The sequence below is a fragment of the Sorex araneus genome, chromosome 10 (genome assembly GCF_027595985.1).
Source record: "Sorex araneus isolate mSorAra2 chromosome 10, mSorAra2.pri, whole genome shotgun sequence".
Taxonomy (NCBI): Eukaryota; Metazoa; Chordata; class Mammalia; order Eulipotyphla; family Soricidae; genus Sorex; species Sorex araneus.
In genome coordinates, this window is record NC_073311.1 from 5,590,766 (window position 1) to 5,602,848 (window position 12,083).

General features: G+C 41.8%; 1 protein-coding gene across 9 annotated transcripts in view; it reads right to left on the reverse strand.

Annotated features, from left to right (window-relative positions):
- VPS13C (vacuolar protein sorting 13 homolog C) overlaps window positions 1-12,083 on the reverse strand; it is a 185,107-nt gene that overhangs the window by 31,651 nt on the left and 141,373 nt on the right. For all 9 annotated transcript variants that reach the window (XR_008626968.1, XR_008626967.1, XR_008626965.1 and 6 more), the window contains 8 exons: window positions 10,821-10,947; window positions 8,942-9,177; window positions 3,452-3,593; window positions 2,526-2,666; window positions 1,723-1,804; window positions 1,560-1,629; window positions 538-649; window positions 300-413 (listed from right to left, as the gene is read on the reverse strand). Coding sequence is in view for 5 of the 9 variants with exons in the window: in XM_055118553.1 (XP_054974528.1) it covers window positions 300-413; window positions 538-649; window positions 1,560-1,629; window positions 1,723-1,804; window positions 2,526-2,666; window positions 3,452-3,593; window positions 8,942-9,177; window positions 10,821-10,947 (1,024 nt within the window). In the remaining 4 variants the exon portion in view is untranslated. The remainder of the gene's footprint in view (window positions 1-299; window positions 414-537; window positions 650-1,559; window positions 1,630-1,722; window positions 1,805-2,525; window positions 2,667-3,451; window positions 3,594-8,941; window positions 9,178-10,820; window positions 10,948-12,083) is intronic.

The window sequence follows — 12,083 nt, forward strand, 5'->3', positions numbered from 1 at the left end:
AACCAAAACATTAAATGTGGGTTAGCACTTCTTCGCTTAATTAAGAAATGCTTTTGTCAGCTCCTTCTTTGAATAAAGGGGTTATTAATTCAAGACTACAGCACATGCTCTGGTGGTTTCACTGTGAGAATTATGGTTGTACATATGTCACAGAGAACTGCCTTAATTATTTCAATTAATCAAACAAAATTCCTTCCAAATATATGATGCAACAAATTAAAACCTTCCATTTGTATGTGGACAATTTAAAAGTTCTACAACAATTTTGCATAATTTCTCAAATGCTCATTAGGACAAACCTTGACAGGAGAAATATGGAAATGTTCAAAGAAACTAAGAATTGACATGTCAGTCATAGATGTCTCCATTAATTCTGTGTTTAGAGCATCGATATCTTGCTGGATTAACTTCGTCTGAAAAAGATTAAATTAAAAATTTCTATTTTAATGTTTCTCTATATGGCTAATTTCTCCCCCCAAAAAAGGTTGATTTCAGCTTTAATCTTATAATTTTCCCAATAAAATAAAAAATTATTACCCTTTTTTTTTCAGCATCAGGGTCTGTTGTTGGGGTAAACAATGCAATAATAGCTCCTAGAAATGCCTGGTCAACTTTTAAGGCCATTTCCTGAATGAGAACCATAAAATATCTAGGGGAAAAGAATTAGGATGAAAAACAATTTTTTATCAAACTTTGTGACTTTCAAAGTTAAAACACCACATTGAGTTAAAAGCTGAAGACTTTGTTCCTTACTTTCTTAAAAGTGCTATAGTAGGGACAATCACGATCACGATCACGATAACCCATTAATCACCGATTTCTCGGGCGGGCCCAGTAACATCTCATTTTGTCCTTTCCCTGAGATCTTAGGAGTCCATCTCGACTCGGCCCTCCTAAGGATGTTGCACTGGGGGCTCTTCAGGGTCAGGGGAATGAGATCCAGCTTGTTACTGGATTTTGCATATGAATACACCATGGGAAGCTTGCAAGGCTGTCCCATGTGGGCAGGAAACTCTCAGAAGACTGCCAGTTTCTCTCTCCCAAAGGGAGAAGCAGGCTAAAGATATCGCGTGGCCAGCCGCAGTAGGGACAAAGGAGGTAGAATTCAGTGTTGTATTTTAACTATAACTTAAAAGATAACATCTATTAAGATGCTTTTCTTAAAGGGCTCATTAAAATATACAATTTAATACTTAACATTTAAAGTCCCTAATCCTATATTGATCACATTACAGATACAAACATTCCATTTTTAAAGTCCGTATCAATCGCTTTAAAGAACCCATCTCACAAACACATGTAACATTTATATTTCATACTTTCGTAGTCTGATTGTAGTTACAATGGGAAAATAGAAGGAGGTTGATGGGATTTCACCCTTTAAACACTGAGAGTCTATTATCAAAATAAGTTTCAATGCAGAAAATTACTTGGCCAAAGATGGACTAATATACTCCAGTGCAAAATAATTTTTATACATCAGTATTTCAAATGAGCCAAAATTAAGTTTAAAGTAGATTCTCATTTTAAACTCCTTGAAATAAACAGGGGCCTCTTACTTGAATTGTAGGACTTTACTGTACTCATTGAATCTTGTGATGATGCTTACATCAATAAAAGGCTTAGGCTCTAAAAGGTAGAACAAAAACAAGAAGAAAAGCAAATCAAGCTTCGTGTTAGCTCAAAGTAAATCCCACTTAACTTCATAAACTTTATTTTTACCTGAATCCATAGCAATTGATTTCGGAGGGGCCACAGGATGGAATATGACAGGGAACATTGTACCTGGTAACTGATTGTCAACCTGAAAGAGTTCCAAATCAAAACAAAAAATAACCTCAGCAATATTTTAAATTTATTATAAGTTTATATAATATTAGAGGTAATATACTCATTTCATCATCATCAAATGGAGTGGTATAAGAAGTTTTATTTAAGTCTACAATTCTAATATAACTCAGCAAAGGCACGTTTTCATATACAAGAATAGATAAGTGCCCTCATATGGCACTACCCCCGAGGTGCATGGAGACCTTGAATGTAACTGTCTGTCCCTATGGAGCCTGGGATTTACTGATCAACTTGTACTTTAAATAAAATTAAGACCCAGAATAACAGCTAGGAAGAAAAAAGGAATAAAAATTTCCTCAATATCACATTGTTAAAATAAAAATAAGAAGAGAAGGAGGGAGGGGGGAGTGTAGAAGTGAGCCTAAATAAAGTACTTATAACTTCTTTGCAGAATAACAAAAGAAAATCTTAATCAGAGATCACATGATAAAGTCAAAGGAATATTTTAAAATGACCACTTTAGTAAAAGAAACGCTTGCAGGCTAACTAGTCAATTTAAATAACTTTAATAGACTTGGATGGTGGGTATGCGGAGTAAGATACCTGCAAAAAGGGAAGTAATACACACAACAGGAAAATATCAGTTACAAAGTATGTTCGTACTTTTGTTTACAAATAACTATTAGCCACAAAATACTAAAGTCATTACATATAATTGAAGAAAACAATGTTACCTGAAGCCAATATAACCTGGCCCTTAAACTTCTCTGGTGAGGAGACTGCTTAAATTCAATCTGAATTCCTGATAAATAATCTCGCCTTATAGGGCACTGAATTGGGAGGCGCATTTCCATCGGAACTTTATCAAAATTGACCTGGAAAAAAGGGCATGTGCTGCGTGAGGAGCTGGTGTTAGTAGTGTAAGTGACTACATTTCATATATTTACCTGACACCAAGTGGCTGCCCAAGAATCGCTGGATATGGCTCTTGTGGGCTCTGAGCTCTAGGGAACCTGAGCCAGGCCACAGCCTTAGGGCGGGCACGTAATAGCAGACCAGTTGACCTTAGGGCCATGAAGGTGCTGGACAAAGAAATGCACAGCATTTTACAAAGCCTTTGTTTAGCAGCAGACATGGTATCATTTGAAATGTCAGAAAAATGTTTCAATAAGAAATCTTAATTTCTCCATAATTTCACTGACAACAAGTCAGACATAACACCTTATAAAAAGAAAAACTTGTAGAAGTGCAGAATAAATATTTCAATGCTTCACAGAATATGGCTTAAGAATATATTTTAGGGGGCTGGAGTGATAGCACAGCGGGTAGGGCGTTTGCCTTGCACGCGGCCGACCCGGGTTCGAATCCCAGCATCCCATATGGTCCCTTGAGCACCGCCAGGGGTGATTCCTGAGTGCATGAGCCAGGAGTGACCCCTGTGCATCACCGGGTGTGACCCAAAAAGAAAAAGAAAAAAGAATATATTTTAGTCAAAAATATACTAAGTTTATTAGTAATATAAAACCTACTAATAAATATATCTACTAAAAACGAGTTAGCTTCATTACATAAATTTCTACTTGCACAGTAAAATTTTACTTACTATCCACCAGCAGCAACAAAATACAAACATAGAATCAAAACAAAAAGTTTTATTTACCTCAAAGTTGCTGTCTAATTTAATCCAGCCCTGGCCACTTGATGCTTGGTATTTCTTGTAAGATTGTTCCAACAACATTATCTGCTTTTGATTAAAAGGCTTCCATTTCTGTTTTGGTTTCATCTCCCAAACAACACCAGAACTGAAATTCACAATGAAATTAGATCAAGAAGCATAGTTAGGTTTATGGAACCATTACTGAACCCCAAACTATTGTGCCTATTAATTAATCTTCTATAAAAATTCTGTTTATACAAGAGATTTTTAAAACATCAAAATGCACCTATTATAGGATAATGAAAAATCCATTCTTCTTCAGCATGGGTAATAGCATTTCACTTATTCTGGGCTCAAAGTTGATTATCAAAGTCTATTGCAAATGTCCACTTGTTCATACAGATCCATACTGAGAATCCTTAAAAATTCTTCACTAAGGTAGGCACTGCCAAGTACTGATGCCAGTATATGTGAATACTATTTTAGCAGAGCATAAGTACTACTTGAAATACATTCTATCTTGATTTCTATTCAATTTTCCATTCATTAGATTCATTTCTTGATGAGAAGGATGCCAATAATTTTATCACACCAATATTTTGCAGATCAATAACTTCCAACTAAAATTATGCAGAAGTTCTTTCACTAGGGGCCAGAGAGATAGTACAGTGGGTAAGGAGCTTGCCTTACACAAGGTGGACATAGGTTTGATACCCAGCATCCCACATGTTCCCCCTCGCACAGCCAGGAGCAATTTCTGAGACAGAGCCAGGAGTAACCCCTGAGTATTGCCATGTATACCCCCCCAAAAAAACACAAGAGAATTCTTCCATGACACAATTAAACTGACTTTGAAATATGAAAGTTTCCTTCAGTTGCTTTGAGATCAGAAAAAAAAATAAAAGATTGCTGGAATTATAGTTGCAGGTCATACAATATGATCTCAACCTGTGTGGGATGGAGATTTTACTTTTGTTCTTTAATTCTAAACTGCACAGGAAGTATGTGAAACAGTGGCATTACTTGTAATTTAAACAACATTAGCTGTCTCACTGATACAGTCACATATAAATGCTTCTTTACAGATTCTTTTTAAATTCTTCTGCTTTTATATTGGAAATCAGTTCTGCAGATAAGCTAATTTCTAAATTCTTGCTGTTTTTACTAATAGCAGCTGAGCATAGTTCTTATTGTTCAGAAAATTTTCAATCTTGGCCCAGAACTCAAAAAAAGAGAATAACAAAAATCATCATTTAAAATGATAGCCATCGAGAAAGGAATACCAAGTAAAGTGTAGTAGGAGGGCCCGCTCCGGATGAGAGATGCGTTATGAAAGATGCGTTATAGATGGAACACTCAATATCTCTATTGCAAACCACAACACCCAAAAGGAGAGAGAGAACAAAAGGGAATGCCCTGCCACACGGCCGGGGTGGGGTGGGGGTATGGGAGGGATACTGGGATCATCGGTGGTGGAGAATGGGCACTGTTGGAGGGATGGGTACTTGAGCATTGTATGACTGAAACACAAACATAAAAATATGTAAATCTGTAGCTGTACCTCTCCGTGATTTACTAATAAAAAAATTTTTTTTTTAATGACAGCCATCGCTGACGCCAAGATGTGATCCCAGGGGCTGCACGTGTGTGCGGCCTCTCCGCAGCTGCACGAGCGTGACTCCAGGTGCCAGCTAAATTTTTCAGCATCGGCAGCTCCTCGCAGAATGTCTCCAGACTGAGAACTAAGCCGAGGCCCCATGCCCGCCCAGGAGGGGAAAGGTATTTCTCTCTCTTGCCTCTTCCTTGGGGTGAAGGGTGTGGTGACCGCCATATTATGACTGCCGGGAGTGAAGGGCGTGGGGACCGCCATATTATGAGGACCACAGATGGGGTTTACAAGCTTGCAATGATCCCATACCTGGATGAAATCTCCCTGGACTTAGTTGCTAAAGTACAGAAATCCAAAACCGCGCGACCGCGACCTTATATCCCTTCACAACAGGTCTGACTCTAGTGGGGTACTCCTAGCAATAATAGTGAGGTTTGTGTTGAAATATTGAATGTAACCAAAGTAAACAGAAAGTGAAGTGAAATTTATCAGTTACAAGGCGGGGGGGCAGGATGGGAGGTGTACTTTTTTTTTTTGGTGGTGGGATATGGGCACTGGTGAAGGGATGGTTGTTTCAGCATTGTATAACTGAGACTTAAGCCTGAAAGCACTGGAATTTTCCACATGGTGATTCAATAAAAAAATAAAAATTAAAAAAAAATGACAGCCATCAAATTTCTATATAGTAAGCTGAGTACATTCAACTTTTCCTCCCTCCCTCTCTTCCTTCCTTCCTTCCTTCCTTCCTTCCTTCCTTCCTTCCTTCCTTCCTTCCTTCCTTCCTTCCTTCCTTCCTTCCTTCCTTCCTTCCTTCCTTCCCTTCTCTCCCTCTCTCCCTCCCTTCCTCCCTCCTTCCCTCCTTCCTTCCCTCCCTCCCTCCCTCCCTCCACTCTCCCCCCGATCCTTTCTTAAAGATTGTTCTGGTTTGGGGGATCACATCCAATAGGCTTACATGCTTACACCTGGCTCTATGCACAGGGATCAGACTAGCAGAGCTTGGAGACCCTTTGCAGGTGCTGGGTATTAATTTGGAGTTGGCCATGTGCAAACAAAGTGCCTTAATCACAATATTGTCTCTCTGGCCCCTTAGATTTTATTCCTAACAAAAAAAAGTTATAGAACCAATGAATGTTAAGTCTACAAATGTGAGTGTTCATTAATTTACTCTATTGGTAAGACTGATATGTAACACATTGACCCAAATACTCTACACAAAGTACCTGAAGATAAACTATTATCTTAAGGGGAATCTTGACAGCAAGGGGAGGGGAGGGAGGAGTGTACACAAACACAGAGGCAGAATTCAATGGCTCATGGACCATACTTTCGTGACACAGGACCAGAGAATATTATTTGCATAATCTTTTTTTTTTTTTGCCTTTTAGGTCACACCCGGCGATGCTCAGGGGTGACTCCTGGCTCTGCACTCAGGAATTACTCCTGGTGGTGCTCGGGGGACCTTATGGGATGCTGGAAATCGAACCTGGGTCTGCCACCTGCAAGGCAAATGCTCTACGCGCTGTGCTATCGCTCCAGCCCTGCATTATCTTTAAAAGACAGCTCCATATTTTAAATTTTAAAACACGGTTCTAAAATATACAGCCAAGACTCACATACTCGTGAGCATACTAACATTAGGAGCACATGCTAATCGTAACCCTTGCATGGAGCCCTTGAAGGGTGCAAAGCACAGAATTACTGCAGCTATGTGCGAACCATTTCACTCAGCAGTCTCCCAAACAGAATGAGTCTTTTACCAAAGTTATTATGATTTTTAAAGCAAAATAAATAAAGTTAAATATTTCTTCCACAGGTATAAGGAGAACCAGAGATGATAATGTCCCATCACTATTTTTAAAAGGCTAGTAGCCACCCATGAAAAACAGTGTGCCCGATATTGAAGATAAAGGTATCTTCAAAGGTGACACGGAACTAAGCAATCTAGTAAAAACAGAGATCAACAAATGGGACTACATTAAACTAAAAACCTTCTGCACCGCAAAAGATACAGTGACCAGAATACAAAGACTATCTACAGAATGGGAAAGGATATTTACACAATACCCATCAGATAAGGGGTTAATATCAATGGTATATAAAGCACTGGTTGAACTCTACAAGAAGAAAACATCCAACCCCATCAAAAAATGGGGTGAAGAAATGAACAGAAACTTTACCAAGGAAGAGATACGAATGGCCAAAAGGCACATGAAAAAGTGCTCTACATCACTAATCATCAGAGAGATGCAGATCAAAATAACCAGGAGATACCACCTCACACCACAGAGACTAGCACACATCCAAAAGAACAAAAGCAACCGCTGTTGGAGAGGATGTGGGGAGAAAGGGACCCTTCTACACTGCTGGTGGGAATGCCGGCTAGTTCAGCCCTTTTGGAAAACAATATGGACGATTCTCAAAAAACTAGAGGTTGAGCTCCCATTTGACCCAGCAATACCACTGCTGGGAATATATCCCAGAAAAGCCAAAAAGTATAGTCGAAGTGACATATGCACTTATATGTTCACCGCAGCACTGTTTACAATAGCCAGAATCTGGGAAAAACCCGAGTGCCCTAGAACAGATGACTGGTTGAAGAAACTCTGGTACATCTATACAATGGAATACTATGCAGCTGTTAGAAAAAATGAGGTCATGACGTTTGCATATAAGTGAATCAACATGGAAAGTATCATGCTAAGTGAAATGAGTCAGAAAGAGAGAGACAGACATAGAAAGATTGCACTCATCTGTGGAATATAGAATAACAGACTATAAGACTAACGCCCAAGAATAGTAGAAATAAGTACCAGGAGGTTGTCTCCATGGCTTGGAGGCTGGTCTCTCATTCTGGGTAACTCAGGGAAGGGACCACCAAGTAAAATGTGGTTGGAGGTCATGAGGGGGAAGGGTGATGCGGGCCGAATACAGACTAGAGACTGAACACAATGGCCACTCAACACCTTTATTGCAAACCACAACACCTAATCAGAGAGAGAGAACAAAAGGGAATACCCTGCCATAGTGGCAGGGCGGGGTGGGGGGAGACGGGACTGGGGAGGGGGGGAGGGATGTTGGGTTTACTGGTGGTGGAGAATGGGCACTGGTGAAGGGATGGGTTATCGAACTTTGTATGGGGGAAACATCAGCACAAAGATGTATGGATCTGTAACTGTACCCTCACGGTGACTCTCTAATTAAAAATAAACTAATGAAAAAAAAAAAAAGAAAAGAAAAACAGTGTGCCTGTGTTAAATACTGCCTCACGCATGAACTCCTTCTCAGATCTCTCCGGCCATTACTGCTGGCTGTCCCAGACATGGGCTCATCTTTCTAGCCCTGAGGATGTAAAACAGCGACTGTGTCCACCTGCCTTCCCAGGCCTGTGTGTGCTCAGTCTCTCTGGACCACCTCAGCTTTTATGACTCATTTTTTTAAATACACAGAAGCAACAAAATAATAGTCTCTTTCTTCCCCATATGCTAGTGGTGGACACTGCTAGAGCAAAGATACTATTTTTCTCCAACTTTCTACAAAAGAGGTTTTTCAACTAGCAGTAAAAACCACGCTCGCTAGGTTTTGCCAAAAGAATCAACAATACAGCAAATCCCAAAGAATCAGTACTGTTTATTCTCCACACATTGGTACTAAATATCCATGTAGGATTTCTGATGTCTTTGGGCTGGAGAAATTGTACAGGAATTAAAGTGCTTGTCTGTGTTCAGTCCCCAGTACTCCACAGGGTCCTCTGAGCACTGTCAGTAGTGATCCGTGAGCACAGAACGAGCAGTAAGGCCCAAGTACATACGGGTATGGCCCAACCCCCCCCCATTTATTAAAAAAATAAATATTTCTGATACCTTATATTTTTTGTACTTTCATACCTGGTTATCCCAATGTATGAAACTTCCTGCTTATTTTCATTGTTGACTAGTGAAAGCCCAAGGCTGTGGAGGGAAAGGGTGAGTTCATGATCGGCCTGCTCCATTTCTTCTGCCTGCAGGGCCTTGGACACCAAGGCAACATCGTCCGTGAACAGCAGGACTCTCTGGCGCCCGTCGAGGAAGGACACCCAGTGTACTTGGATGTTTGCATCATATGGAAACTGCCCACATTCATCCTGCATATAAAAGAGACTTTAGGTTAAAACCGTAAGCTGCACATTTTTATTAAAGTTAAATTACAATAAATGAGACAGGTTAGAGAAGTACTTAAAGTATGACTGCAAACTGGGAAATTTCTAGCCATCAAAACAACATAAAAATTATGACGTGGTTCTAGCAGTGCCATTTTTCTCTAACAAAAGATTAGTAACTGTTAACTTCTTATACCTCAGTTTACCTACTTAACGCTTAAAGGGCATTTATCAAAGACAAAGCATCCCTATGGCACCACTGCTCTAAGATATTTCTTTGACTCCAAGATGGAGAACCTAGTGGTTCAGTTTATCAGTTTTATCAGAGATTCCTGATAAAACCAACTTAATTAGGTGCCAGGGAGAGAGAGCACAACTGGGAAGGCGGTGCTTGCCTTACAGCCAACTCTCATTCTATCCCAGCACTGTGCAGAGTCCCCCGAGTCCCTCCAGGAGTGATCTCTGTACCACAGGGTTCCACTCCATCCCATAGCCCTGCAAACAACCCAACAAAAACCTAGCCTAATTTATGTTTCTTCTTTAATAATTTTTGGAACCGGAGAGACAGTACCACAGGTAAGGTACTTGTCTTCCATGGAGCTGACCTGGGTTCCAGCCCAGCACACCTGAGTACCACCAGGTATGATCCAAAAAGCAAGGAGTCAACCCTGAGCATCACCTGGTGTGGCCCCAAACCCTCCAAAATAAGTGATTTAGATGCATAGGAATCGCATGCTTGAATCTGCAGACTAAGGCAGCAGGTTTGTGCTGGCTCACCGAGGTGCGGTTTCAGCCCTCTGCTGAGGTTCTCACAGAACCCGGCCTGCTTTGCTCTGCTCAAGAGATCAGAACGACCCCTTCCTGGGGTGCACGGGGAGCAGAGGTGTGCGTGTGGAGGGACCGCGTCCCCCTCTGGGAGCATTCAAGCACTGCCCAGTCCAGCACCAGTGGGCCCCAGCACGGCTGGGCTTAGGAGCATGGTGCCCGGCCCTGCTCTGAGACACATGGCCCGGCTAGGTCATGCCATGGGTGACTCCCAGGTGCCCTGAGCCTTGCTTGGGAAGTGCCCACACACCCAAGGGAGATCCCCTTGCACTCTGGGCTTGGACCTTCAACAGTTTATTCCAACAGCAGTCCAGCCTACTCTTTCCTGAAGGATGCAACCAAGAGCAAAGGAAGAGTTGGGTGAGGCTCCCTGTTTGATTCCCAGCACCTCCTGCCCCTGAGTTCCACCAGGTACAACTCTGGAAGCCCCCAGCACCCACCTGAACCAAGTATTCCAATCTGGGGCTCTCAATTCCTAGTTAACCTCCAGGTCCCAGAACACTGCAGACAGGACCTCCCTACCATGGCAAAGAACCACACAACAGAGAAATCCTGAGCTTCAATTTCCTCATGAGAGGATAAGCCAGTCTTTGTGAGTGTTTCAGGAATCTGAGAGATGGTGAGTCGATCGCCGTTGGTTAGTGGCCATTTCAGAGCAAAGCCAAGGAAGCTTTAGAGAGCAATGGCATAAGCCATTTGCCATCTAATGTCCAAACCAACGTTTCACAAGGGCTCCCTTTCCGCTCCATGCCTGCCGGCCTGTCTGCTCCTGCTGCCCTCTCACCTGCACCCCACAGACACACCTTCAGCAGGTCATGCTCCCCGTTGTTCTCCGCATATTTCCATGACAGTTTTCTGGTGCCAGTTGGATCTTCCCAGGCAAAAAGTCGAGCTTGTCTTGGTAGCAAAACCATTTCTTCCCGTGACCCACTGAAATAGTCAGTAGAAAGAAGTCTAAAACACCAGGGCCTGGGGGGGGGAGTCACTCCACAGGCTGAGTCAGGCTCCGCTGGCGGGAAGCCCAGGGTCAACGCCCGCACCACAGTCCCTGAGCACTGCCAGGAGCAACTCCCAAGCACAAAGACAAGTAACAGCCTCACCCCAACACACACACACACACACACACACACACACACACACACTTTAAAAAATGTTTGGCCTTGAAAAATTTAGAACTGTGGTTGAACTGAGAAAGAGCTTAGCACAGAAACCTAGCAAAACTGCCTTTGCTAATAAAACACAACTCTAAGTACCCCCCAAATTCAAGGAACTAACCATTCAGGGGCCTAAGGGAACATAACTTTGCCCTTTCTGAAGATGCACCATGGCCTCAATCATCTCGGTAAGATCACACCAACAGAACCCATTATGGCAAATATGGCGTGCCATCATATTGACGGCATCCAGCCAGAGAGAGAGTAACAAACCCCAGAAGGTATCACTCGTTCGAGGAATGCAGAGACAAAACAAGGGAATAGGCGGCATCACACGATGACAAAGCCCTGGCCTTGAACTGTTGCCCTGAGCTTACCAAGCATCTGGAGATGAGGAAAAGGACCAGAAGTTACATAAGGACAGAAACAATCACTCTGGATAAGAAGTGAGTATTGAAAGTAGGCAAAGAGATATACATAACCTTTTGGTACCTGTATTGAAAACCATAATGCCCACAAGGTGAGAAAGAGAGAAGAGAGAGAGAGAGAGAGAGAGAGAGAGAGAGAGAGAGAGAGAGAGAGAGAGAAGAAAAGTGCCTGCCATAAAGGCGGGGGTGAGTGTGGGCGAGAGGAAACTGGGGACACTGGTGGGAGGAAGTGTACACTGCTGAAGGGACCAGTATTGGAACAATGAATGACTGACACCCAATTGTGAACAACTTTGTAACTGTGAATCTCACTGTGATTCAATTAAAAAATTAAACAAATAAGAAAATAATAGTAATATAAAAAAAGAAGTTACATAAGGTTAATGGTGGGAAATTTTGAGCATGCTGTTGGTGGTGAAAATACAGAGATCTTGTATACCAAGACTGTGAAAGTTAACTCTATTATAGCCATCTTACTCTACTA